This window comes from Ostrea edulis, chromosome 4 (genome assembly GCF_947568905.1).
Source record: "Ostrea edulis chromosome 4, xbOstEdul1.1, whole genome shotgun sequence".
Taxonomy (NCBI): Eukaryota; Metazoa; Mollusca; class Bivalvia; order Ostreida; family Ostreidae; genus Ostrea; species Ostrea edulis.
The window spans coordinates 15,978,608-16,005,668 of NC_079167.1; the positions used below are offsets into that span (position 1 = coordinate 15,978,608).

The following is a 27,061-nucleotide window of genomic DNA, read 5'->3' on the forward strand; positions in this document are numbered from 1 at the left end:
GTATTTCCTTGAAATAAAAAAGAAAGTAGAAACTTTGTGCAATCAGTGACGTATAACACGTCACTAGTGCAATGAATACACACACTGTGCAATGATACTACAGTGTACACTAGCATGACCAGACGTCAGGAAAATGCCAGGAAGAAGAAAGAAAGGCTACGGGGGTACTTACCGACGAAGTAAGATCAGTGGTTATTTGTTTTCATAGAAAATTTTAAAGGCTAATAGTAATTAATGGATGGTATCTACGCTTTTAATGTTTGACTTCATACAACCTGATTAAAATCAATAGAGAGGGTCAATTCGTGAGGAGCCCCTGTGATCCGCTCCTTTATTTATTTTTTGTGTCACTACACTAGAAAAAAATAGGAGCGGATCGAGGAGCTGATTTTAATCAGAGTGGACTTCATATTCCCTAAAATATAATGTCGACACGACAGTTCACGAGTCATACTAAGGATTGCACAGATGGATAGGCCTACTTCAGATCTACACTTTCTTCTTTACACTGTTATTTCCACAACTTTAACATTAATGAATGCAACTGTAATAGCCCGTGGTGAAGCTTTTGTTTTGGGTATTTCAGGATTTCAATTTATTAGTTCACAATTGTAGATCTACCTGATAACAATTTTAATACCCGATTTTACACATCAAAGACAACACAATGAGACACAGACATTTAAACTAAACACATGAAATAGATGCTTACCAGGACATAAGTTCTGAAGATGTTACATGAGTTGCTGTATGTAATAATGTCCTATTCATGGGACTGACAGAGAGTGTCCGATTGGTAGGTTAGTGGCGGGAATGTGACGTGGGTTAGAACCAGTCATGCATATAATGGTCAGTCTGTCTATGTCCGTGGGTATATAACGCTCGCATACAACACACTCACACAGCACAAGTTAATTATAATAAAACATGTAATTAGATATAAAACCAACTAACTCTGGTTACACAAACTCTGTCATAAGGAAATACGTACACGGTGGCTATTTATAGCCACTATCTTATGCTGCTGCTTAGATACATATAAGAGGGTCACAGCGGCGGAAAAGCAAGAAATCTGTGTTGAAATGTGTATGATTGTAAACAGTTTTTGAAAGTTTTTTTCAATAACATTGTGTGCTATACACGCAAAGATAACCCCCAATTACGAATATGTTACATTCCTCGATTTTTTTTGGTGCTTACTAACCAACCCCCCCCCCCCCCCTTCCAACTTTTAAAACTTTGTATCAGTCAAGCCGAAAGCCTATATATATCAAAGGAGAGACGAATTTTATTTATTTGTGGTAACTTTCACAGGGGCCTAAGATACCATTTTTAATTATTATAATTAAAAGAGTTGGGTTATACAATCTGTTTCGTTTCGGTAGGTTTCGTTTCGTTTCGGCAAGGTTCGTTTCGTTTCAGTGGGTTTCGTTTCGGTAGGTTTCGTTTCGCACTTTAAAGGTACCCGTGCAAAACAAGCATCGCTGAGATGTATATAAAAGGGGAATATCCACACGCCTGTAATTCTACCACGGTTATTGCAAAGATCAAAGGAATGCCGCGGTCATTACTCTACGATATCATATACCTTCATACGTATTAACTGATTATGAGAAAATTGACACACATCTCGCTTGCACTTTGAGTTTTGCTAATGCAACAATAAAGTTGATAACTGATAATTCAATTTTATAATCATAAAAATCAATCAATATATGTTATAAAACAATATCATAAATGACAGAAGAACATTTGTTATTCAGTGTAAACCAATCATCTGTATTTCGAGAGCCAAAAACATGTAAACATGGTGATGCACAGACAAGTGTTTCTTGAACTGCATTCAAAGCAATTGATATAATCCGTTAACATTAAACTAAATACTTGAATATTTTTTTTTCAAAATAGATTTAGAATACCCCTACCATCTCACTGTTTTCGTCAGCAAAAAAACAAATTGAATGTAGGTCGTTTCAAACTGCCATGACGTTATAGTGACCCAATTCGTATCTATATAGGAAAACGATCGGCTGTATATTTCTGAGCCGTTTTAGAATAGAAATAAAGTTCTTGTTTTCGTACATCTTGCAGGACAACCTCCTTGGTCTCGAAATGTTGTTTGAAATACAAAAGCCTCGATTAACACCTCGGCTTTTATATTTCAAAACATTTCTCAACTTCGGAGGTTATCCTGCAATATACACGAAAATGCGATCATAATATCTTAAATATACTTTTCGTCCTACTTGTATAACTAGCGAACAAACCGTGTGTGCAATTAACAGGGGTTCAACTCTTAATTTTGTATTGCTTATAGGAGTTATGAGATTGATCACTGTTCGTTATCTTCACCTTTTCATACCCTATACCATATGCCGGTACCTGTACATATATATTGTTGCTACATATGTCATTCAAGATACATTAGGTATTCTGTTAGGTAAGTACCCTGGGGTCATCCCAACCCTATTTCATGATTGTTGAAATATATTTAAAACAATTGAGATACTAACCCCCTAAACCAAATGTATTCCTGCTTCACATATCAAGATGCATTAAGAATTCTGGTGGGCACGTACCCCGGGTCATCCTAACTCCCATCATTTTTTTATTGTTCAAATATCTTTAAAATGATTGAGATTGCAACCCTTGATGTAAATATATTTTTGCTGCACATGACACAATGCATTGAACACCACGTTTTTGTTAGTTTTTCCACCCATTTGCCCCTCAAGGTGAAAAAGAAAACTTATTGCACTTCTAAAAAGGACACCACCAATAACCTCCTAAAAGATGATTTGGCTACTGTATAAAGTGTAAGACGAGTTCTGGGAACCAGTTTTTTTTTTATAGAAAAAATCGTTTTCTCAATCCCTAATTAGCCCCCAAGGTGAAAATGAAAATTTTGAAACCTAATTCCACATCTACATGATACCACCAATCACCTTCGAAGAGATGATTTGGCTATTGCGTTAAACGGAAGTGGAATTTTGAGAAGCAGGGGGTTATTTTTGTTCGTAAAAATGTCGTTTTTGATCCCCAATCCCCCCCCCCCCCCCCCCCGGATAAAAATAAAACTTCTGAAACCTTATTGCACATCTACAGTTTATCACCTATCATATTCCAAAAATATTGATTAGCAACTGCTTGCAATAAAAGAGGAGTCCGAGGAAGAAAAAGCGTGACAGACGGAATGAGGGATCAGGATAACAATATACCCGAACTCTCTTTAGAAAGTACGGGCATAATAAAGAAGTCCTCTAAAGGTGACAAACTTGTCCTTCCAATACAAATAACTAGATGCTAACATACAAATTGGCCAATCGTAACAACTCGGCCATTTCCGTAACCGACAAATAACGTTATTTGTCGGTTACGGAAATGGCCGAGTTGTTACGATTGACAAATTGGCTAACGATATGTATATACATGTATCCGGTTTTATTAGTGCAGGGTATGAATTCAGTTGGTAATGGGGAGAATGTAAATAAATATCATTTAGCGGTTGATGGTGATTTGTTTGGTCAATTGTGTATTGTTTAATGTCCCTCCCGATAATTTTTTCACCTTTATGGAAACATCACCATTGCCGGTGAAGGGCTGCCAAAAGTTAGGCCTAGGTACTGAGGATCTATTCTAACCCGGATCCCCACAATATTTGATTTGTTTGATCACGAGGAGGACTTTCATAATGGTGGAAATGATATCTGGGAGATTACAAACTTTCCGTTTCGCTAAATGTGGATGTACTTCTTGGTATATATATTTTTTCGTTTTGGCGTTAGTCCTTCCAAGGGTGTACAAGTATGCTTTCTAACAGGTAAGGGCGATTTGAGTACAGGACATGGATTCGATGGTTACATGTAGGAGCTTAAAGGTTTTAGTTTTGCGGATAGACAACTTTTTCATACTATTCGTTGACAGACTTGACTACTTTCACATCATATTTTACTCTGAAATATGAAAAGAAAACTGATAAATGTGTAATATTATAAGGATCTTGACAAAATTCATGTTATCAGCCCAAAGGTCAACCTTAAAGCCTCATGATACAGTAAAAAGCATGGGGCATATTCCTCGCGGGATGCCAGATTGAGCTCTCATGCGACTTTGTGAAAATTGCATGTGAAATGTAAGTAAAAGGGCAATATAATCATCAACAATCATGGTATCGGGATATACATACTCTCTATCAAACAATCAAGGAGGCAGAGATGAATGACCAAGAAAGGTGGGTTTAAATCTTCAATTTCAACTTTGTAGACCTACTCGTGAAACGCGAACGAAGTGTTTGAGGTAAGCACGGGTTTCTGTAATTCGGTGACAATTTGAATGATCAATACATATCAACCACACTCTATGCAATATGGTGTTTGCAGAAATATGGTGTATTTTATGAGAAAATCGATGTCATATTCGGTGATACTGCGTTTTCTCCGCTCGGAGCCGAACCCTCATGCTCCACAGTGACGACTCCTCGAATGTGGCGTTGTATACGATGAACATTTCCTCGTTTATTTTGCTGAATTTTTCTTCAGATCTTGGGTATTATATTAGTTATACCGATAGGTGTTATTTAGTGCATAATTGGATAGATGAATAAAAGAAATACCGTGAGTTACAGCTTGTATGCTTAAATTAGAACGTCTGAGTCTTTTAAGCATGTTTTTCTTTTCTAGATATTCATATCATGCACCAAATCACAGCGAAATTGTACTCTAGAATCTCTTATATGCAAACAAAACACAATTTTTATCATCCCGGGGGAAAAATCACCCCAAAATCATAAAATAATTGAGAGCTTGTATTACTTTTTCGATGGTGAAATCATGCTTCATATGAGGGGCTTAAACGAAGTATTAAATAAAATTTTCTGTAATGAGCCACCTTAAGTTAGATAACGATAATTTTTTAAAGTTTATACTCTTGGTCAAAGGTTTTCCCCACATGAAATGCCTATTTTTCATGCAACTTATCCTCTAGGAAATATGGAGCGCTCTGTTTTCGGGGGGGGGGGGGGGGGGGAAGCAACACTAATAAAAATAAATAAAAGTTTTGCTTTAAAGCTTTAAAATTTTGACACACATAGTCCTTTTTGTGCAACAAAGAAATTGACATGCTATTACTCCTCCTGTGTTTAATGGATTGTACAGATGCAACAGCTGAGAGAAGTCCACGGACCACCTTTCTCTCTGAGCGGTTGTATTTTCTTCTTTTAATTCTACCAGATTATTTAAAGATCAAGGAAATGCCGCAGTCATTATTCTGCGATATACCTTCATAAGTAATCACCAATTATGAGAAAATTGATACGCATCCCGTTTGCACTTCGTGTTTTGCTAATACAACAATAAAGTTGATGACTATAATGATTCAATTCTATAATAGTAAAAATTAATCAATATATGTTGCAAAACAAATTCATAAATGACTGAAGAACATTTGTCATTCAATATAAATTTTACAACGGTTATTGCAAAAATCAAAGGAATTCCGCGGTCATTATTCTACGATATCATATACCTTCATACGTATTAACTGATTATGAGAAAATTGATACACATCTCGCTTGAACTTTGAGTTTTGCTAATTATGCAACAATAAAGTCGATGACTGATTATTGAATTTTATAATAATAAAATCAATCAATATATATGTTGTCGTTCAGTATAAAGCAATCGTCTGCATTCCGAGTGATGCACATGTAAACATGGTGATGCACGGACAAGTTTTTCTTTAACTGTATACAAAGCAATTGATATTATATCTGTTGACATTAAACTAAATACTTGAAATATTTTTCGAAAATAGATTTAGAATACCCCTACCATCTCCCTTTTTCGTCCACAAAAACACAACGTAGGCCGTTTCGGAAACTGCCATGACGTCACATTGACCTAATTCGAAGCTATATATAGGATATATTTCTGAGCCGTAGTAGAATAGAAATAAAATTCTTGTTTCCGTGTATGTTGCAGGATAACCTCCTTGGTCTCGAAATGTCACGGCTTTTATATTTCAAAACAACATTTCTCGACCTCGGAGGTTTTTCTGCAACATAATACGAAAACGCTATCATTTCTTAATCAATCGTCTGCATTCCGAGATCGATACACGTGTAAACAAACATGTCGATGCACAGACAAGGTAACTCTCTTTCACGTATGTGTAGTTTCCTTGGACTGTGTATTCAAAGCAGTTGATGTAATCCGTCAACATCAAACTAAATACTTTGAAATATTTTTCAAGATATACCCGTACCATCTAGAGATTATATGAGCCGTTCCTAGCAAAAAGGGCCCTTAAGTATATTAGTAAAGTATGAACTATAGATAATTTCTCTCAAAATATTAGAGCAATGTTGATTGTGGTTAAAATATTACAGTCAATCAATGATGACAACGAACTCCTGATTGGTAACCATGACCTTTTTCTTTACAAGTATGCAAAAATGACTTCACATTTTTTCATTATGACGTTTTTTGAAAAAAAAATTTTTGGAAAAGATAAGGTTCTTTTTTGCTAGGAACAGTTCATATTACGTTTAAAAAGGGGGGGGGGTTAAAGATTGCTAGATAAAAAAAAAGCCAAAGGATTGAAGGGTTAAATCATTTACACTGCAAGACATAAATTAGTATTGGTGAGATGAAGCTGAAACATCTGCTTTGAACTACTCGACTGAGTCGCACATTACAGTGTTCAGTTCTTTATAGATTGTGGAAAGAATGAATTTTGCCTAATTTGAGTTCTACAAGGTGGAATTTGGAATGATTGTATTCCTGTTGTGTGCCTGGGTTTGTCTGTTTTATGTATGGCCACTTTTTCATGGACTATTTCGTATAGCATGGTAAGCCGTGACATGGCCGTCTAACAGAAACTTCATTATTCAGTGGCTCCCCATTCTATATCAGTCCTATATTTAACTGGATATATTCACCAACTTTGGAACGTCTAGGATCTGTAAAACGTACCACCTGTCTGATTTCGTTACCGGACCCCCAAAACCTGTCGCATATATACTCGCGTTAAAAAAGCACTCAATCATACGATAACTCGTTCACAACAAAATCAAATCAAGCCAACTTAAAACTAGCAAACCAAAAACAAAAAAAACTGAATCAACTTTATGACAAGTACTATCTGTGGTGGATGTAGAGGAGGTTACGGGGGTTCCCCCCCCCTTTTTTTTTTTGGTTGATTTGTTTTTAAAAAGTTTTGTTTTTGTTTTTCAACCTTTTTGGGGTCTTCAACCGTCACCTCTCCTTTCTTGGGCGGAAAAGGTACAAACTTGGATCGCAAGCCCCCGAGCCCCCCCCCCCCCCCCCCCCCCCCGTTTTTAAATTTTTTTACGAGAACTATGTGATGTTGTTTACTTAAACTTGAGATAATTTTTCTTTAAAGTATGCATCATAAAACTAACCATCATTTAAGCGATATGATACTCGTAAATCAACATCCAGTTCTCATCAGAGTTGTCGCCACGAAAGTGAATTCCCAAGCGCCTACAACATCGATAAGGGCATTTGTAACGAACACAATCGAGTGTATATGGTTTCTCCGTCAAATGATGGTTGAGTATCGATTTCATCTTGGATTATTTAATCAAAATGGTGCTAAGCAGGTATTCTCGCTCTTATAAGAAAACATGACACGCGCCTTAAAAATGAAAATAAGAAATGAATGTGTATAAGAAAGATACAGATACAATTCATGATGATAAATGTTACGCAGGTTTACTCTAAAGGCCATATTCTCTGACTCTTCATAGTAACGGAAACTGAAGGTCAATATCTCCTAAACTTTCAACTTTTGAAATCGGCTAATCACTGCTTATGAATACACTTGACCTAATCTATATGTGGGCTAACTACCACATATGAAATTATTAAAATGCAATTAAAATGATTTGAAATGTACATAGAAGAAATGTCTTTCACTTTTTGAAAGTACATATACCTCGAACTTTTTCACACTGGCATATATTTCATGGCGTGCCAACACTAAGTTATATCTATTGTATTTTGTGTGTGTGATTTATCACAGACTATGTATCTCATTTAAGGTCATAGAATACCCAAGCTTTTGCGTGTGATTTTCAATTATTTGATCAAACGACAATGTAAATCTGTCATAATACATGCAATGCACCAATTAAAGGACGTTTTTGAAGGATTTCAATTTTTGAGTAATTTTTTACCATTAAAGTAAAGATTTGTGAATAATGCAAAAAGAGAGGGGGTTACATTGGAAAATTTTGTGACGAATATTGGTTTTTAGCGATGTTAAAACATTCACAAATAGTTTTTCAAAAATCTATAACAAGTATTTTTGGGTATGCTATGACCTTAAGGTTAAATTAGAAGGACTTATAACTTTTGATAAGTATTAATTGTATGGGAATTTCTACTGTTAACTAAATTATGGACCTGACTTCACGTATACTACAGACTGGTGTCGCATGATTTACGTTTTATTTTATTTTTTATACTACAGGCAGCAACAATGCAATAAACCTAGCATTCACAACTGCAAAGTATGGTCATTCCAGACCTTCATCCCTCTCAAGACGCAGTTCTATATCGGAGTCATTATCTTCCTATACAGCTAATGAATTCAATGGCAATGATAGTGATTACATGGACACAGATATTGATTCTGAAATGGAATTCGAAATTCATGACCCACCTGAATTTGAACTTTCTGGGGAAAGTGAGGGTACTTTTGATGAAACCGATGACGAATTGACTACTTCTAGATTTCAAGAAAGTTGCCATCTTTATTCTAGTGATGAAAAAGAGCAATGTGGAATTCTAGAGCAAGATATTATGCAGAATGGCTTGGAGCTTTCAACTGCATATGATATCGAAGACAAGAAAGAGAGAAAACAATTTTATGATGAAATGATTCCAACAGAGAACTTAGAAAAACTACTAAAATGCAATCCACATCAGTACAAGCGCTGTATATTTAGAGTTGAAAGTTCTCACGAATCCATTTGCAAGGTTCTCGACCAACCCGACATAGATGGCCTGGAGGAAATTCAGATATCAGGAAGATCAAAAGCTGGAAAAGCTTTTGATCTGGACATTGTTTTGGTAGAAGTGTACAATTATGAAAAATACAAACAAGAATTCATCAGTCGATACCAAAGAGATATCAACAAAAACAACAAACTGCACAAAATTTATGGAAGAGTAGTAGGCATATTTGAAAGGAAGAAGGCAAAACGTATTGCTCATCCAGTTTTTGTCTGTGTTCTTGATGACACATCAAATTTTCTTGTGAGACCTGTATGTAGAACTGTCCCAAAACTAAACTTAATTCACGATCATGATAATCCAAACGTCATTCTTGTTCACAAATATTTCCCAAAGTCTTCCTGTATCAAATTCCATTATCAGTTCAAGATTGATCCAAGAATAATTAAAAGTTTCACTTTTCTGGTTGTTTACATTAGATGGACCAATTCATATCCATATCCTTTAGCTGCAGTCATCAGAGTAATGAAAATAGAGGAAAATCGTTCATCTGCACTACAAAATCTTCGACTTCAACACCAAGTGCCGAAATACTACCAGGAAGATACTGTCTCAGAGACTGAAAGAAAAGTTCGTGAATTTGAAACAGAGAAAGTAAAACAAGACAAAGGTAGGGAAGACTTGACAGCTCTGCGAATTTTTACCATTGATCCTACAAATTCCAAAGATCTCGACGACGCATTAGGCATTGAAAGAGTAGGTGAAAACTATCGTATAGGTGTTCACATTGCAGATGTCGGCGCTGTCATCAGTAAAGGTGATGCTATAGATTTGGAGGCTCGGGAAAGAGCATGCACATTTTACCCGGGACAAGGCATCAATCCCTATCATATGTTACCTGAACCATTCGGTACTAACATATGTAGCCTTCTTCCAGGCGTGCCTAGACCGGCAATAACAGTTTTCTTCACGCTGAACAGGAAAGGAATGATGGTGACAAATTTTGAGGTTAAGAAAACTACCATTCTTTCATCAAAGCAATTCACATATGAAGAAGTTCAAAAGATTATTGAAGAGAATAATTCAGTCGATGAACTGGCCAAGGACATTTTACTCATGTTTAAAATAGCGAAAATGCTTCGTTCTATTCGCATGCAAAATGCCATGTTTTATTTCCCAGTGGAAACAAAGCTTAATGAATCACAAAACTCCGTATTGAAATCTAAAGAAGCACACTATCTTGTTGAAGAATTCATGATTTTAGCCAATATGTCTATAGCACAGTATATATGGAAGGTATTCCCAAACAATTTACCCGTGCGTTGCCAGGAGGCTCCTTCAAAAGAAATGGTGAAAAGATGGACAGAACAAAATAGCCCCATTCTAAACATGGTGCTGAGATTGCAGGGGATTGACCCATTGAGGAATAATGATAGATTGGGGCTGCATCAAATCCAGGCAGTGATTAGATACAGACATGTCTTGCCATTTCAGAAGTGGATTTGGGAAAACCTTTCTGGGTATATAAGAAACAACGATATGGAAACAGCAGCTAGGTTGGTTTGCACAGATGAGCTCCATCCAATGCAATGCTTGGCATTGGAGGAATGGATATCTTTTCAAGAAACGGCTTCCTATAGATGTACTGGGACTGCGAAAAAAGAAGAAATATTTCATTTTTCTTTAAAAATGAACTTGTACGTTCATTTTACATCACCTATAAGAAGGTATCCTGATCTGATGATAAATCGACTGATTCATGCAGCTCTGGAGAATACCGAGTGCCCATATTCAGTACAGGAAGTAGATGCTCTCTGTGAAGGAATTAACAGAACAATGCGTAGAGCAAAACAATTCCAAAAACAATGTCGAATTATGTTTTGGGGATTTCAGTTGAGAAAAACACCACAGATTCTGCATGGCTTTGTGAAAGACTTTTCAGAAAAGTCCATTTCAATAGTAATACCTGGATTAAGATCACTACCAGTGTATTGTAAAGAGATCCCACTCAATTTACTTCATTTGAGCGAAAAACCGAGTGTATCCAAGAAACAAGATCCAAAAGACGACCTTATGCATCTGAAGTGGTTGCAGAGGCTTTATGATGTTACTGGAAAACCTATTAACAGGGTAGGATGGTTATCACCTGAAGCTAAAGCAAAGGTTTGCAAGCAACTAAATCCACACACAAGAGCAAGATTTATAACCCAGGAATCTTGGAAAACTATTTTGAAAATGATTATAGATGGGAAACTCTTGGATCTTAGAAGAATGTTGACTTCGAGACAATCTGAAGATTCGTTTGGTTTAGATGAAGATAAACATGGCTTTGTAGATACTTGTAAAAATACAGTTCTTGATCACTCATCAGAAGTGGAGAGTGGGAATGTTATCAAACAAGGATGCGAGTACAGCATGTCTTTTTCCCGTGGACAAATAGTGTGCATTCAAATTTCAGCAGAACCACAAAGAGGGATTTTCATTCCATCGATGCAGCTATTTGATATGACCAACAGCATAAAATATTGCCTTCAACATACACGTGATCCAATCAAATTTCTCTCGAAATATTCCATTCTGAAACCACAGATGATATACCCGTCCACAACAAAATATTTGACGGTTTGGTTGCCATTGCTGGAAATGGAAGCAGTTTCATCTGCGGTTGAGGATAGTTCCTATACAATTAACAATGTGCAAGTCAAATTTGATTCAGAAAGATGTGGTCACTTTTTTCTTTCACGAAGATTCTGTGACCAAAGAGATATAGAATTTAGCAGAATGTCAGAGAAATTTATATTACAAGGCGAAGATGCATCTGATCAAGAGGTATTTAAGAACTGCAGCTTTCTGTGTCTACGATCCGAACATGTGTGCAAAAAACCAGTTGGAACTAAAACGGTTTGCTCCAAAGATCCCAATGATAAAATTAATTGGATCCTTCACGGACAATTAACTGGAGTTGAAAGGATAAAAAATACGCAGCAATCGGCAGACACTGCGCAACCCCAACAACAAAATAAAACTACCAAGAGTAGCTTTAAAGTGATGTTTAATCTGCATAGTGACAGCAACAATCCAAGTGATGCAATGCTGTACGATGAAAAGCCATCACTTTGCTCTGTAGAAATAATTCCAAAATCCGAAACAGACACGTAAGTGTTTTCATCATCTACTGTGGGTATATTGAATAAACAAATATTCCAATGCGCAAACATTAAGAGAACAGTTAGAATATAAATCGTGCAGCGAATGCAGCTATGCGTTTAATAATTCGTTTTTGTTTAATTTTGATTTATAGACGTACAGAAGCCATACTTCAGTGTCTCGGACAGTCGACTGATCTTGCAAAGAAAGTTGCATTAAACAAAGGAAAACCCATACGATTAAGTAAGGTGGCTACATATGATTTTTTCAGTTCTATTGTTATAAAGAATAGCATCATTACTAAATTGATCCCTTTTTTCGCACAGACTCTTGGTATTATGGTATAGCAAGCCAAACGAACATAGAACTAAACATTCCAAACATTGTGCAGAACAATGAATTCCAGAAAAAAGCAATAAAGAATGCTTTGACTTCCCCATTCAGTTTGATACATGGACCTCCAGGTAGGATTTTTCTAATTGATACAGATATTAATTTAATGTGGAGCATCCTACAGATTTTAATAATTGACACATGTTCATTATTTAATGCTTTCTATACTATAGTGGCCATTTTCCATGTACGATGGAATCATTAAATATCGTGAGGTCTCAATTTTTGCAGATTTCATGATTACAAACAAGGAAATACTATACACAATTTAAGGTCGATCGATCCTCATGTGATGTCATAGGTTTTTGCAAAACCTTTATTTAATTAAATTTTGCACATGATAAAAATATATCTCTCAGAGGAATTTTGTTCACCGAATAAAATAAAAGATTTGGTAAACTTTTGATACTGAAAAAGTTTTTATTTTCCATACATAATCAATTATTTATAATTTTAAAAATGTTGTCAAGGGCAATAACTCCTATGCTGGAATTTCCTCTACTGCATGTCTATGACACAATGGTTTCCCTAATATCCACAATTAATTTTGATATATCTATGAATTAGCAGTTTTCTTGAACTGTTGACATTTAAAATTAGTAATTTCAACAAGTTTTAATCAATTTTCATTATTCTGTTTAACGAAAATGTGCGATTTTTTTAATGTTGATATATACTTCTGTTTTTGTATGTCTGACATCTTTAAAAAGGTGGCAACGTACACCTTTTCTTTGGTTATTGATTAAATTAAACTATTTTGAGTGGAAATTAATACATTTTTTCCACTTTCAACGTCACATGAGGATCGATCCACCTTAAAGTATTTGGCATGTCATACCAAATAGTGTCTCAATATTTACATTGTTTACCTAGATTACAAATACAATTGTAAATCAAACATTTTCCTAATTTTGTGTGTCTTTGAAAAAGAAGTTACGAGAATAAGTGATAAAATCCCGGATGACCAGATTCAGCCGTCCGATTTCACAAAGTCAACCAATTACCAAAATCTGTGATTATTTTTATTTCGTATTCTACTTGGCACTGATAGAAAAGGGAACAGTGAAGGCCATTGAATGGATGAAAGATATGGTGATATGTACAATTTAAAACCTTCATATCTGAATAGTTCACATTTATTGAGTGATTGTATATTGTTCAAAGTCTCGCTTGAGAATTTTTCACTCATATGGAGACGTTACCATTGCCGGTGATGGGCTGCAAAATTTCGGCCTATGCTTGGCACTTACGGCCTTTGAGCAGGGAGAGATCTTTATCATGCCACACATGCAGTGACATGGGACCTCGGTTTTTGCGGTCTCATCCGAAGGACCGCCCCAATTAGTTGCCTCTCACGACAAACAAGGGGAACTGAGGACCTATTCTAACCCGGATCCTCACGGGACAGGTCACGTTGAAATTGATACCCCTCTTCTAATGTTCATCAAATAATGTCTATCATAAAAGAGGGGGAAATGACACAAACTCCAATTATTGAGTAGATAATTTATTTATTTTGAAAAACATGATCGCTATTTGTATAGAATGAATATGGGATCTTTTCGACTTAATTTTTTTCTTTACATTAACACGTGTACTAAACACATTATTACTTTTCAACGTAGTCAAACACATTTTTATTCTATTTGCTAAATTGTCACAAAGTCAAAGTCATTAAATCTATGTTAAAATAAGACTTGTCGGGTTTCTAGATACCAAAAATTAACACTAACTAATTTGACTTGGGTGGATATTGTTACGAAACGTAAAAGGAATGTTTTATAAATTAATGCATCTAGTGTGAACTTCATTGTAAATAAAATTAGACATATGTTTGTGGTCTCCACATGGACATTGCATTAAACTGAAACAAGACTAGAATGCTAGAGTATGCAAGAGGTGAAAATAACGAACAGTGGTCAATCTCATAAATCCTATAAAATATAAAATACAAAATCGAAAATCGAAAACATGGCAAACACAAGTGCCTGGAGACAGAGTTGGGATGAAGTGGCTAGGTGGAGTAAGCATCCCTTTTGGACGGGTCTCCTGTCGTCAGCCCTCTGTCTTGATTATGAAAAGGGAGTACTATTTAGTCAAAATCAGTATGAAAAGAATGTTCTAATATATCGTATGAAACACATCAGATAACCTTCGATCCAATGACAGCCTGTACTTGTAAACAAGATCGTTATAATGGCCTTAGAATTTTTGAAATGGTGACTCAAAACGAGACTGTTGAAACCCCTGTAAATATTTGTTAGAAGCTTTCTTCGGTTTAAAAATTGATCATATGCAGAACATGCTCTCACGTAACGAATCAATTGGGATTGATTGGATATTGTTTAACGTCCCTCTCCAGAATATTTCACTCATATGGAGACGTCACCAATGCCGGTGAAGGACTGCAAAATTTCGGCCTATGCTCGGCGCTTATGGTCTTTGAGCAGGAAGGGATCTTTATCGTGCCACACCTGCTGTGACACGGGACCTCGGTTTTTTGCGGTCTCATCCGAAGGACCGCCCCATTTAGTCGCCTCTTACGACAACCAAGGGGACACTGAGGACCTATTCTAACCCGGATCCCCACGGGAGTAATCAATTGGGAAACATAAAGGTGACATGCAGGTGATAATGGATTATTGTCCAATGAATATGGGCAATTGATTATGGAAAAGCTGTAGTCATCCCATTTGTCTTAAAGCTGAGTTTTAAGTGTCTATGTTCAGCAAAATATCCAAATATGAAACAAATATTAAGGACTTAGTGGTGTCTTTTTTAAGTGCAGTGGGATACTAGTATATTGAATTGATACTCCGGGTATGAATGAAAATGAATATCGTTAATAGATAAAATGTTGTCAATGTTTCTAAATGTCGAGTTGAAGGCCATGTAAGAGTTTTCTTCTTATGTAGAAGGGTTTTTTTTAAATTCAATTTTTAAATTCATCTTCATAAGAATATAAAAACTTACCGACTAATAAAAAAGCACAATTCGTGTCCATGGGAATTCCAACAGACTGTTGGAAAGACTATATAGGTAATGTATAAGACATTAAATGATTTCTGACAGAAACCAAACTCAGCACTGATATATGGGTATAGTTTGTGGTGGGACAATCTCTGTAGCTTTTGGTTTGTCTACATTTGATAAGTACACGGTAGGAAAAGAATACATGCGTTTGAAAAAGATGAACATTTATGCTTGTTATTATCTTTGCAAAGAGAGTATTTAAGACCTATGAACATTTTAAATCTTTTTTTTTCCCGAAAATTTTAAAGGCACTGGGAAAACCCACACTGGCATAAAGCTTGTTTACCTGTTCGACAAAATTAATACCAAGATGCAGGAAGAAGGTCATGAGAGAATGCAAGTGGTGTTTTGCGGACCAAACAATAAATCAGTGGACCTTGTAGCAAGTAAGTTATCAATATTCAAGAAAATAAATTTTTCCGCTATAGTATTCATTTTAAGAGACCTCAAGATTCACTCATTTTTATGTGAATACATGTAGTACACAGTCGCCTCGTGATGTCGTCAGCTTTTGTCCCAGCCTATTTTGGCGTTATATTGAGAGTGGCGTTACAAAGAGTTTGACCATTTTAGTTCATCAATTTAAAAATAATTGTTAATAAATCTTACTTATAAAAAAGTAATCACTGTGTTTTTATTTTCGTCCAAACATATATTATGTAAATAGATGAAAATGATTTACTTCTGTTTATAACATTTGGTTAGGTAGTGGGATTTTCTGTGGTTGTACATTTGTAAAACACATAAGTTCGCATAGAAGCGTTCCATGTTTGTCTTGATAGGCACTTCAATGACTGAATACGTTGAGAGGTTAACAAACACATGAAATAGCTGCAACTTTCTTTTTGTGGAACACCGATTTAGGCTTGGTGATTATAATCGATGATTTCAGAGACAATTTCAATTTTGAGATGAATTTCATTCAAGCTTCTACGCTGGAGAAGGATCTGACAGCATTTCATTTGAGGTCATGTCATTGACCCCAGTCTCATGAATAATTTAATAAATATTCGAACAATAGCAATAACTTGACATAGAATAAAAAACCAATCAGGAATCGTTTTACTGAAGCGTATTTGAATAGTAAGGTCACTAAAGTTGACGTCGATCCACGAAAAGATTAAACGGATTTCAAATATCATCGTTAAAGGAAGATCATAGAAAGATCTTAGATATTATACATCCATTATCGTTTAAACATATTTTCTGTAGCGTTCTAACATCACTCAGGCCACCACCATCTTCTTCGATTATTCTCCCGTGCTTCTCGGTAATTATTGACATACGTATGATAAATACCAAGTATGTTCCGATATAACAGCAAAATTTTCATGTTGGCGAAAGCCATCATTTGATTGGTCAAGTGTGAAATAACATGACCTCAAACGCAATGCTGTCAGCTCCTTCTCCAGTGTAACGGTTAGAGAATATCTGATTTTAATCAGATTGCCGATATACTTGCTTGCTTTCATGACACGCGCTAAAATTAAGGTCGTTACGATTCACTGCACATTGCACGTGGTCAGACCTATCATGTATATTTATGGCTTACTGACCCTAGTGTGTTTGGAGTTTAAGGCATTGTATAAATGTGTTTTGACCTTTTGTACCCGAAATCGGGCAGCGGATGGTAATTGGGGAGTGGGTTGATTAATCTGTATGGAAATCCGATGAAGGTATACGGGGTGGCAATATATACCGATGTGACAGTGTATATTTCTACATGTATCTCGCAATGTATTTGTCTGTGCTTGTGTCAGCACAGTATGCATGTTGTGGTTAAAGACCCAATTTTAAGTTGACACCCCCAAATTGTAAGCTGCCTGCCAATCAAACATTTAACAATAGATCTCAGGTGGAGTGACATCTGCAGACACTGTGGTCTGGGGCTACCCCAGAGAGGTGTTTTGATAACAATAACAGCCAGTATCTACAGGCATTCTTTCGATCTTGAGGAAGCCCAGTATACCTGAGTTTTGATATCAATGACCTGCGCACAACTGCTATTTTCTTGTAATTCAATTGTTTTTAAAAAGGCCCCTGAACAATGCAATTTCAATATCATTGTAATTTTTCCCCTCTATATACCTGTACATGTTTTATAAATTACACAATCAGAAATCAAACAATAATTTGCACAATAAGTTTTGAATACTTGTAACCTATTGAAATAATTTGTGTCATCAATTTATGATACCTCTATATTTATAACAGAAATTATTCATTGAGTCAATGACAGAGAGAGAGAAAGAGGGGTGGGTGTAGAATGTGTGTCAGCTACCCTTAGGAATACAACCATTATTCAAACACTATGACCACAGAAACTCTGCAGAGGTCCCCGAAACAGGTCCTGTGTATATCAAAACTATAAAAAAAGCATGGACAGGTAGATTTCTACCATGTTCTGCCTCTGTGTATTTCTTTGAGTGCCATGAGATATAGCAATTAACACCTTGGTAGACCCTGGCCACTCCAGGTAAATAACATCTGTTTAGATTAGGCTCCGCCTACATTTTCACTGACCGTACGGTCATGAGATGGGTCTTTAATTTTGCGTAATCATCAATGTTTGACCTTTGGCATCATGGACAAAAATTGAATTGTTTCAAAACTCTATGTTGTACGTTTATAATCTCGTATGTGACCATATGTATTCTGGTGTTCCTTCAAGATTTTGGAGCAATAGTTATCTTATGTATTTCTTTGTCATGTCTAACGCAAGTACCATTTGTATAATAGAGTGGATGCTTCAGAAGTACGCCAAGGAGTGTCCAAATATCGTTCGACTTTATGGGAATTCTCTGGAACACAAAGTCTTCCCAACACTTGGTAAACATTTTTCAAAAAGGGCTTCCGCAAGAGAATACAGACCGGATCCAGAGCTGAAGGACATATCAGTGCATAATCTGATGCGGTTAGAAGATAAACCGCTCTCTGAGGAAATACGAAGGTTCGACGAATTGTTTCGCAAATACGAGGCAGGGGAATACGAACCAACTTTGGGAGACTTAAAGAAGTACAGACGCCTAACAAGCGAAGCATCACAGATGGAAGTCAAGCAGCATCATGTTATTTTCTGCACAACGGCAGTTGCGGCAAGTCCAAGATTGATAAAAGCTTGCAGTGGTAACATTCAGCAGCTTATCATAGATGAAGCAGGAATGTGCACTGAACCAGAGAGCCTTGCTGCCATTATCGCAACCAAAGCAAAGCAAGTAGTTTTGATTGGTGACCACATGCAGCTCCAGCCGGTGTTGAAATCTAAATACGCAGCAGAACTAGGTCTAGAAAAGTCTTTATTTGAAAGATACTCAAATCGAGCAAATATGCTTCGAATTCAATATCGTATGGTACGTATATTTCAAGTAATGCCAAACAAATTATTTCGGAATAAACCTTTTTTTTTAAATTGGGAGACATGCACAAAAGTATTACATGTTCTTTCCAGCATCCAGGAATATGCGAGTTTCCATCAAATCAATTTTACGAAGGTAAACTTCGGACAGAGTCTTCTCCGAAGTGGGACATCCCGAACCCTTTGAATATATGGATCAACAGAGAGAAGATACCAATTGTTTTTTGCCATGTGGAAGGCGAAGAAGAATATTTAACAGTATCCACTGAGGAAGGGAATGAACAATCTTGTAGCAATAAACACGAAGTAAACAAAGTGGTGAGTAGATCCAAATTCATGCAGTTAACTTAAAATGAATTTTTAGTTCCTAAACAGGGATAATACGCCGATTTCAATATACGTTCGAATTATTTCCCTTTCAAGAACTCTCGTACATAGAAGGCGCGAAACAACTTGTTTACATGCGGGAGTGGGACGAATATTCATCACTGCATAAGTGAATGTGCTCAGTAAGTTTCTCATACGCTGTTCCATCACCCGAATTCAACTGATACACAAACTAAGTAAATGATAAGTATTTAGGGAGTAATTAAAGACGTGGAATTCTTATTATATCACGCAATTTCGTTGGTCGTAGGTATAATATCCAGGATATTACTTTCAAATATGACATTGTTTTTATGTTTCTACTTTAGTACTTTCGATAGTATTTGTATTTCCTGCATTTCAATATTTAAAGAGAAGCCCCTTTTAATATATGTTATCGTCTTCCTCATTGACTGTAGATTCACTCTGTCCCACTCAGGCATTCAAAGTTCTACTAAATGTACCACCTACACAGGATTGCTCTTATCTCTAAACTGGTGTATGAAATGTTTTACTAGTAAATGCACATAGAAAACAGTAAAACAAAGATAAATGTACAGGCAATCCAAAATGACAGACTTGATAGAAGTATGAAGTTTTATACCCATGAAAGGTTATTTTGCTCATATTCGAGATTCCATTAGCTCTTAGTGTAGTACTAAACAGTCCTCTGCTAACAGTCGCTGACTGATCTTCATGACAGCACATATCTGTGATTAAGCACACCTTGTTGAATTTATCATCTAAAAACCTATGACAGAACGTGTCTTCTGCCGACAGCATGAGGATTCTCCAAAGTTAGCTACTGCCACAGTTACACGAACAAATCGAAAGGAAATGATAAAATTTTAATCTTTTTTTTAAGACCTAATACATTTGACGTATAACCCTTAAAGTTTCCACTTCACATATGTGATGGTTTTTTGATGGTTTTTGTAGTTGTCTTTGAGTTATGAGACTAAAATTTCTTTATACTTCTTCTGTTTAGGTTTTATGCCCTTCCACCATGAAATGGCTGGGGCATATAGTAGTGTTACCCCTTTTCATCCTTCCATCATTCTGACATTTCATCATAATTCAATTATCTCTGCTGTGGATGCACATATTGGAATGAAATTTTGTATTTAGATACATCATGAGAATATCCAGGCCAAGGTACTGTTTGGTTGTGGTTGAATATTTTTTGACTGAATTTTACCTCCTTGGACTTATGAAATTTAAAACAATTCATAGTTTCCACTCATTATCTCAGTACCATACTTTGGGCATTTTGAATTGAAATTCAGGATTGGGTTCGTCACAAGAAAACACAGATCAAGATCGTATTTGGGTCAGATGAATAAAAATTTGACTGTTATTTATGCCCCATGGACGTAAAATATTTCAAACAATATTCAGTTTCCTCTCATTATTTCAGTGATAGTCACTGTGATACATGTTCATTTTAAATTGAAATTTGAAATATAGATTAATTATAGTATATCTTGAGAATATGCTGGTCAAGTTACCATATGGTTCTAGATAAGATACTTTTGGCAGAGCTCCTTGGACGTAGAATATTTTGACATTTTTAAATGAAATATGGGATATAGCCATAGACATGTCCTGAAAATATGAAGGTTAAGTTCGTATTTGGTTCTGGTAGAATAATTTTTTCCAAGAATTTGAGGCACGAGGACTTTAAAAATTCAAACAGTTTAACAGTTTCCGCTCTTTATCTCAGTCATACATGTATACTGTAAACGCATTATATTTGGCGTGTACGATATTTGGCGGAAATCGTTTTTTGAACAAGTTAGCGTAGATTTGATTTAGCGCATTCCTGAATTACTTTAAACATCTAGATTTACGGATGGCATTTAGCGATGTACTTGATTTAGCGGAAGCTGCGTTCCGCCAAAGGCGCTAGATAGAATACACAGCCAAATGTAATACATTTACAGTATTTTAGATAGAAATTTGGGATATAGATATATCGTGAGAATACGCAGGCTAAGTACCTATACAGGTCCGGTCGGATAACGTTTAGCAGAGTTATCGTCCCTAGTCGGGAGCATTCGTGTTGCTCCAACACGTCTAGTTTTAATAGGTAAAAGCGACTTATAACTACTGAAAATCAAATAGAACTGGTATGATATAGGCCTTCACTCCAATCTGTAGCTTTAGTAACAATGAAATTGTATATTTACACAAGGTTAATCAAGAATAAATTTTCAGGTCAAGGTATTGAAGCATTTGATACAGCATGAAAAACTTGACTTAAATGACAAAGAGAATCTGAATATAATGTCCCAGTACAACGCTCAGTGTCATCAGATCCGAGCGGCCGTGTCCAAAATAGCGGAGGGAATTAATGTGAACACAGTGGTGGCCAGTCAGGGTAAGCATGGCCGCACTGTTTATGAATATATACCCCTGTTCACTATAAAACAAAATGGGTTGTAGTTGTAAACCAACACTTTACTCAGTACAAAAACTTATTTTCTGTCAGGTGGAGAGTGGAACTACGTCATTTTCAGTACAGTTCGGTCTTTGCCGCGCTATCGCATAGAAAATAACCCCACCTTGGGATGGTGCAAAAAGAGCCTTGGATTCATTTCTGATGGACATCAAATAAACGTCGCTCTGACCAGGGCAAGAAGGGGACTAATTATTATAGGTTTGTATTGTTGTTTAGTGGAGCCTGTCAACAAGTGTCCCCAAGAGTTTGAACCAACATTTTTTTAGTAATGATAACTGATAAAGCCATATAGAGGTATCTAGCGAGATATTTTCATTGATTGAAGCATGGGGGTTGTGTTTATGATCGATCTTTTTTTAAAGAATTTGTGTTTTGGTAAGTTGTCTCTTTGTCTTACATCTATAAACAATAATAAAATATGCTAATCAAGCTATTGTTTTTATCCGATTTTAATTAAAATACTCGTGTGTGTACCGTAATGTGAATATAGAGAAACATAATTCAACACAAAGGTACTTGTACAATGTTTATTTAATCGGTCATTGAAATATTCCAAAATGCCACTCCTTCATTTCTACCGAAAAGAGTGCTTTTTATACAGCCAAATGAAAGGTGAAGATAACGAATGGTGATCAATCTCATAACTCCTATACAAGGCACACATACAGAATTCTGCGTGTTGTTTGTTTTTTTTTAAATTTCGATACCTTAGAATATAACTCTGAGTTGAGGTGGGATGTAGTAACATGCCCTTTTGTTCGTTTGTTTGTGTGTCCATTTTGTAGTGTGTAAAATATTTCTTCGTAGATTTCTTGCCCGATTTTTGTCAAACTTGCAGTAAAGATACCTTGCAAATTTTACTACCTACAATTCTTCAAGGATAAATGTAACAAGGTCACTTATGCTACATGTAAAGAGATGGAAATTTTGCCAAATTTTTAAGATGCATTTTTTTCCATCCAAATTTTGTCAATCCTACAGGAATTATCCTTTAAATAATGTCCTTTGTTTTTATGAATGTTTAAGTGTGTAGGTCAAGAACATGAAGAGAAATTCCAAAAATTTTGTGTGTGCAAGATTAAGTTACAAGTCGTATTCAAATTTTATCTCGCTTTTCAAGAATGAAACCTTATATAAAGCTATGGGTCCATATTGATTTTCAAAAAGAAATGTAAAAATCAAGATCATTGGAAGGGATCGTAAAAATACCTTGTTTAATAGTTTAATACGCCAAAATCTTGGCTTCTATTGGTTTTCAAAAACCATAGTCAGTGGAATGGAAATTCTAATTAAATTCACGGTTTGTTACAAAATTTCATATGACGAGGGGATGGTCTGCTATGCAGAGCCCTTGTCATAGTTTGGATAGTTCTAGGCCAGATGTGTGAACTTTTCTGGTTATTTTTGTAATGTGTCTATATCTGGCTTCAACTTTCCCTTGCTTCGAACATCAAGACTATGTGTGTTTTCCAAACCTTTTAATTTTTTTTTTACATGAATTGCTGTTACCTTTTGCAACAATATTTCTTTCAGATTTTTTTTTTTCATTTATTTTTGGCACTTTTACATTATAGGTTATGAATTAGAAAATGAAGTTTCAATAAATTTCCTTCATTTAATTAATATTTAACAATTCTAAAAAATAAAAAATAAACTGTCATTTAATATATATGGCATTTTGTTACAGGAAACAAAAATCTACTGTCTTGTGATTCTGTGTGGAAAAATCTTATTAATCATTACGCTAGACTGGGCTGTGTTGTGGATGAAACGGAAGATTTTCCCACAGTTTCACGGGATGGAAGATTTCCTAAAAGATCGCAATGTCAAAGGTTTCCCAAATCGGCTGAATCTCATCAATCGACGTCTAGGAGAAAAGCGAGTCAGAAACAAAGGGGGGTTGAAAATGAAGATGATTTTTACAAAGGAACAGACCAAGAAGAGGATATGCACCTTCGACAGTTGCAACAAGAGTATATTTTATATTCTCGAGATTAGCTTTGATCTGTGATATATTATTTGCCTGTAAATTTTTGTTGAATAGAAAATGTTGAAGTATTTTTCTTATTTTGTAATGAATGAAGTACCGGTACATGTCACATAGAAGAATTATAAAACGTATCTCATCTATTTACATATGATTTACCAGTACATATAATGATTTACCGGTACATGCATGTTATGATTTACCGGTACATGTAATGATTTACCGGTATACATGTATGTAAATTTTTAGTGGTACATGTAATGATTTACCGGCACATGCAATGATTTACCGGTACACTGTATATGTAATAATTTCCTTATATATTAAAGTGGATTGTGTTCATTAATGCATGATATGTTGGTTTGTACAAAATTTGTTACTGTATTCTCAGTAGTTGCCGAGATCTTAGATCTATGATATGTTTTTTGATTATGTCGATTATGTAAAACATAATTAAAAGTATTAAAAAATGTTTCAAGGATTATTTTACCAATGTAATGATTTTTCTTGGTATATGATATTGAAATATAGGTAAATCGATACGCAATTTCCGAGTTACCCAATAGTTTTTCCCCATTATGGAACTCTTATGCACAGTGAGATGCAAAACATACTTTCGTCCACACGCAGTGGGTACAAATGCTTATTGCTGCCTTCATATATGCCTAAAGGCCGATTATCAAACATAACTTTTATCCTTATTTACATAGCTAGTCTATAATATATGTATACATCTTGTACATAAACAAGCGTTCAACAGAATGCTGAACGTACCTCCGTCACAGAAGAGCTGATATCTCGGAAGTTGCGTATTAAATCTTTACAGATATTGTTTATCTGTGTTGAAAGACACCACCTCTCCCATTCCAATTGTTTTGTATGTCAATTGATTATTTAAAATTATCTATTGAACATCGGCGTTGATAACGATTGACCTTGTTTCAGGATCTCAGTTTTTGTCATTTGTATAGAAATACAAATGAATTCAATGAAAGAGTTATGTACTTTTGTTATATTCTCAAAGATTATATAATACAAGGGGGAAATGTTGAAAAACAACTTGTCAAACCAATGCTGCCCACTGTTTGAAAAATGACTGTCAGGCAAACGAAAACGATGTTCTAAAACAAATCAATGAAGGTGAAGATAACGAACAGTAATCAATCTAATAACTCCTAAAAGCAATACAAAATAGGGAGTTGAGCAAACACGGATCCCTGGACACAACAGGTGGGATCAGGTGTTTAAGGAGTAATCATCCCCTGTCGATCAGTCACACCCGCCGTGAGCCCTATATCTTGATCAGGTAAACGGAGTTGTGAAACATGATAACATTTATGTTTAAAGCGTAGATGTGTGTCAGTTATCCTATTTGGAACCTCGCAAAACTTTACCCCATTGGGGGCCTCAAGTTTTGTTGCCAATCTCTGACTTGGTTAGGCACACGATAGCTTGTGTTTTGCACGCGTTCGGCTTTACGTATACACGGGATTTAGTAAACGTAAATTGTAGAGCGGATCTCAGTTTTTTCATTTTGTTCAAAATTGAAGGAGCCATTCTTCATTTTAACTGCAACAAGGAAAATACCAAAAGGGCGAGGAACAACAATGAAGTATTCGGTCCTTCCAAAGAACCAGACCATCATTCTCTGTCAACTGGCAATATTGTGTCAATGATTGACTATGCAAAAGTCGCAAAACACATAGTGCAACAGCAAGCTGTCCAAGGACAGCTGCTCCAGCTGTCAGGACATTTAATCCAGGCCTCAGTGACTACCGAAAACAATACACAGGGGAGCTTGTAGGAGACTCCTACCTTAGCGTTATTAACATTGACACGTGGAGCACATAGTCCGGGAGCTACCAATGTATTATATGGGCTACAACCTCTCTCTTCCATGGGTGTCTGCAACATCTCTGATGTTGGTTCTATTTTAGATGTTGCTTTTTCAGTTGGGTCAGTGGGGTCTCAGTCTTTGAAATTGTTAGATGCTGTACCAGTGCGATTTCTGTAAAATTGAAAAATAAGATTTGGTAAAATGAGTTTGTCGTTTTGCGCTCCAATCTTCCTTATCAATCTAAGGAACCTCTCTTTATTACCATCAAACCAGGCGAAATTGATGTTGAGCACACACCTAAAACAAAACACCCCTCAGAATTAGTCAGTGGGCTGATTCATTTTTAATTTTCACCAGTATCTACTAACAGAAGAATCCCCAGGAGGCTTGTGATCTTCTCAAGTATTGTTTTTCGGTTAGGGAGATGAATTGTATGTATGTTGACCCAGTTTGGAGGGCCTATGATGAGAAAAGGGGTCTTATAGAATCACACACCTGCCTTTGGAGAAATCAGAATTGCAACCATGAGCATTAGGGTTTCTGGGAAGTCATCTACCCAGACATATGAAAAACAGAATTCTTTTCGTCCCTTCTCTTGTAAAATATGTTTCGCTTATAACAGAGGATAACGATGTGCATCGAACCTCTGTAAATATGCACACATCTGTCAAGAATGTACAGACAGACACCCAAAGTCCAAATGTTTCCAAAGGGAAAGAAACATTTCAAAGGAGGCACCATGCAAAAGCAGTTTACCAACACCAATAAACCCTATAAACCTTCAAAGTTAGCTCCAAGGATACCCTATTAAGAAAATTGAATTTTTTGGTACACTGTACAAGGTGTTGCTCATGATTTTCGTTTAGACGACATTAGCTCGCCAGACACTCATGAACCTCACAATCATAAATCTACATTACAACACCCTGAAGTGATCGAAGAATGAAAGGTGAAGATAACGAACAGTGATCAACCTCATAACTCCTATAATACAAAATAGAGAGTTGGGGAAACACGGACTCCTGAATACACCAGAGGTGGGATGTGTCTAGGAGGGGTAAGCACCCCTGTCGATTGGTCACACCCGCCGTGAGCCCTATGTCACAATCATTTTTGAGGTTTGTTTTGATGCAAAAACTCGTATTGACCCTCATTTCTTTTATCCTTTGAAGCACCTCAATTTCGTTGTCAGGGTTGATTTGGTTTCAATAGCGAGTTCCCATATAAAGCGATGTCCAGTCTTACTCAGGGAGCGCACGATTTTCCTGCAACCGGTGTTCCACAGTGCTATGAAGGGGTAGATTAATTTTTCGTGATAACTGAATCTCCGGTCAGGGTTTCCGTGTGTGGCTGCATGGATTTGTAGCGAAGGTCTGGCGGTGGAAGCCTGGAGGTTGTATGATGACCTTAACTTATGGTATATATATGCAGGGAGCTGAATGGTGGACACCTGGTAGGTTTCTTTGTGGCTGCATGGAATTGTTGCGGAGGTCTGGTGGTGGAA

The 27,061-nt window shown here is 36.1% G+C and overlaps 1 protein-coding gene and 1 long non-coding RNA gene across 7 annotated transcripts in view; one reads left to right on the top strand and one right to left on the bottom strand.

Annotated features, from left to right (window-relative positions):
* Positions 1 to 24,720, top strand: LOC125671731 (helicase with zinc finger domain 2-like). 6 transcript variants are annotated; one of them, XM_048907599.2, is made up of 10 exons: positions 1 to 179; positions 8,494 to 12,133; positions 12,280 to 12,368; positions 12,452 to 12,589; positions 15,800 to 15,937; positions 18,291 to 18,901; positions 19,000 to 19,224; positions 21,490 to 21,652; positions 21,764 to 21,931; positions 23,421 to 24,720. In XM_048907599.2, the coding sequence occupies exons 1-10, from the start codon at positions 134 to 136 to the stop codon at positions 23,729 to 23,731; spliced, it is 5,529 nt and encodes a 1,842-aa protein (XP_048763556.2). In that variant the 5' UTR covers positions 1 to 133; the 3' UTR covers positions 23,732 to 24,720. The 6 variants fall into 6 exon arrangements, 3 of the variants coding, with proteins under 3 accessions (XP_048763556.2, XP_056018046.1, XP_056018047.1); XR_008802256.1 differs by lacking the exon at positions 21,490 to 21,652 and having other exon boundaries at positions 23,421 to 23,631; XR_008802255.1 differs by lacking the exons at positions 21,764 to 21,931; positions 23,421 to 24,720 and adding an exon at positions 20,261 to 20,427 and having other exon boundaries at positions 21,490 to 21,628.
* Positions 24,287 to 27,061, bottom strand: part of LOC125671733 (uncharacterized) — a 16,556-nt gene continuing 13,781 nt past the window's right edge. Inside the window, exon 2 of the long non-coding RNA XR_007368730.2 lies at positions 24,287 to 25,728. This is a non-coding gene — a long non-coding RNA (uncharacterized LOC125671733). The remainder of the gene's footprint in view (positions 25,729 to 27,061) is intronic.

Bases quoted from the DNA above. Each gene is read 5' to 3' on its own strand.
- LOC125671731 (XM_048907599.2), top strand. From the start codon at position 134: ATGCCAGGAAGAAGAAAGAAAGGCTACGGGGGTACTTACCGACGAA. The intron at 15,938-18,290 runs GTAAGTTATCAA...TTTGTATAATAG, and splicing joins ATCAGTGGACCTTGTAGCAA to AGTGGATGCTTCAGAAGTAC. The intron at 21,932-23,420 runs GTTTGTATTGTT...ATTTTGTTACAG, and splicing joins AAGGGGACTAATTATTATAG to GAAACAAAAATCTACTGTCT.